Source organism: Austrofundulus limnaeus, unplaced genomic scaffold (assembly GCF_001266775.1).
Source record: "Austrofundulus limnaeus strain Quisiro unplaced genomic scaffold, Austrofundulus_limnaeus-1.0 Scaffold97, whole genome shotgun sequence".
Taxonomy (NCBI): Eukaryota; Metazoa; Chordata; class Actinopteri; order Cyprinodontiformes; family Rivulidae; genus Austrofundulus; species Austrofundulus limnaeus.
Genome location: NW_013952499.1, coordinates 1,782,236 through 1,783,666, shown reverse-complemented (window position 1 = coordinate 1,783,666; position 1,431 = coordinate 1,782,236). Strand labels below are relative to the sequence as shown.

Sequence of the window (1,431 nt, the reverse complement as noted above, 5' to 3'; positions counted from 1 at the left end):
CAGCCGAACTAGCAATCCTCAACAACTTTTTAAAGAATCAGCCGAACTAGCAATCCTCAATAACATTTTAATTTTTACACCATGAGCCAAAGGTCTGTTTCAGGAAATCAAAACCCCAGCAAAGGGCAGTTGTAAATTAAGTTGTAAAAGAGTTCATACACCACTAGTTGGCAACGTTGTGCATATATTGTACATGAATTGTCAGCTAGTAATTGTCAAATTGAACTTGTGCTTTAAAATTAGTTTCCGCTAGTTTTTCTACGGCATAAGCGGTTTTGAAGTTGTGGACCTAAATTTTTTCATAAGCGCTTTAGAAATTGCGGAGCTAATTTTTGGATTAGCGCCATTGCTGTATGGTGTCAGTCAGACACTGACCTCCTGAGTATAGAGGTCAAGTCAAAATTCTTCCTGCAGTTTAAAAAAATCCAACATTTATATCTGAAATAGTAGGAAACAACTCTTTAGTAGCACTACATCAGTGTAGTCAAAATTTGCTAAAATCTGCACAAACTATTTTTATAAACAAAAAAGCTTGTTTATTCCAATTTTAAATCGTTTTTACACAAAAATCTGGGCATTTTATCAGTCTAGACTCTACATAAGTTAGTCCCAAATTACTGTTGGAAGCTGCTTCGAGTCGTTGATCCCAGGTACTGTATCACAGATCCACCTATCTCCCTCTCTTTCACATACATGGATTCTGTCTCACTTCTACTGGCTCTCACTTAGTTCAAAGTTTGAAGTTTTATGTCAATATAATAAAAGTTAAAACAAGTTAGATTAGAAGACACATCATGTTATTTGAGTACTGTGTTGTTTGTGTGAGACATTTTCAATATGATCATGGTTTAGTACTCACAGACTGCTCTGGGTTCCAGAGACCTCCACACAGGCCCTGCTGACAGGATCCCAGCCACAGAAAGGGTCTCTGGACAGAACACACTGAGCACAGGTCCAATAGTAGGAGCAGTTGAACGTTGGGACCCTCACCACCCCCTCTGCTGTGCCGACATACACCATACCCTGCATTGATACAACATGAGATCAGAGTTATTTACACTCCTCTACATTTCTCTAAAATGAGTTTACTGAAAGAAAAGTCAGAAACTTGATTGGGAGATTTTTTTTCTTAAAGAATGTAAAATAAATCCATCATCCTTCCATCATCCATCCATCCATCCATCATCCTTCCATCATCCATCATCCATCCATCCATCAAAACATACATCATCCTTCCATCCATCCATCCATCCATCCATCCATCCATCCATCCATCCATCCATCCATCCATCCATCCATACATCATCCATACATCATCCATCAATAGATCATCCATCCATCATCCTTCCATCATCCATCCTTCCATCATCCATCCATCAAAACATACATCATCCTTCCATCCATCCATCCATCCATCCATCCATCCATCCA

General features: G+C 38.9%; 1 protein-coding gene across 2 annotated transcripts in view; it reads right to left on the bottom strand.

Annotated features, from left to right (window-relative positions):
* sema4ab (sema domain, immunoglobulin domain (Ig), transmembrane domain (TM) and short cytoplasmic domain, (semaphorin) 4Ab) overlaps positions 1-1,431 on the bottom strand; it is a 33,838-nt gene that overhangs the window by 10,055 nt on the left and 22,352 nt on the right. For both annotated transcript variants that reach the window (XM_014013070.1, XM_014013071.1), the window contains exon 13: positions 860-1,023. In XM_014013070.1, coding sequence (XP_013868524.1) covers positions 860-1,023 — 164 coding nt within the window. The remainder of the gene's footprint in view (positions 1-859; positions 1,024-1,431) is intronic.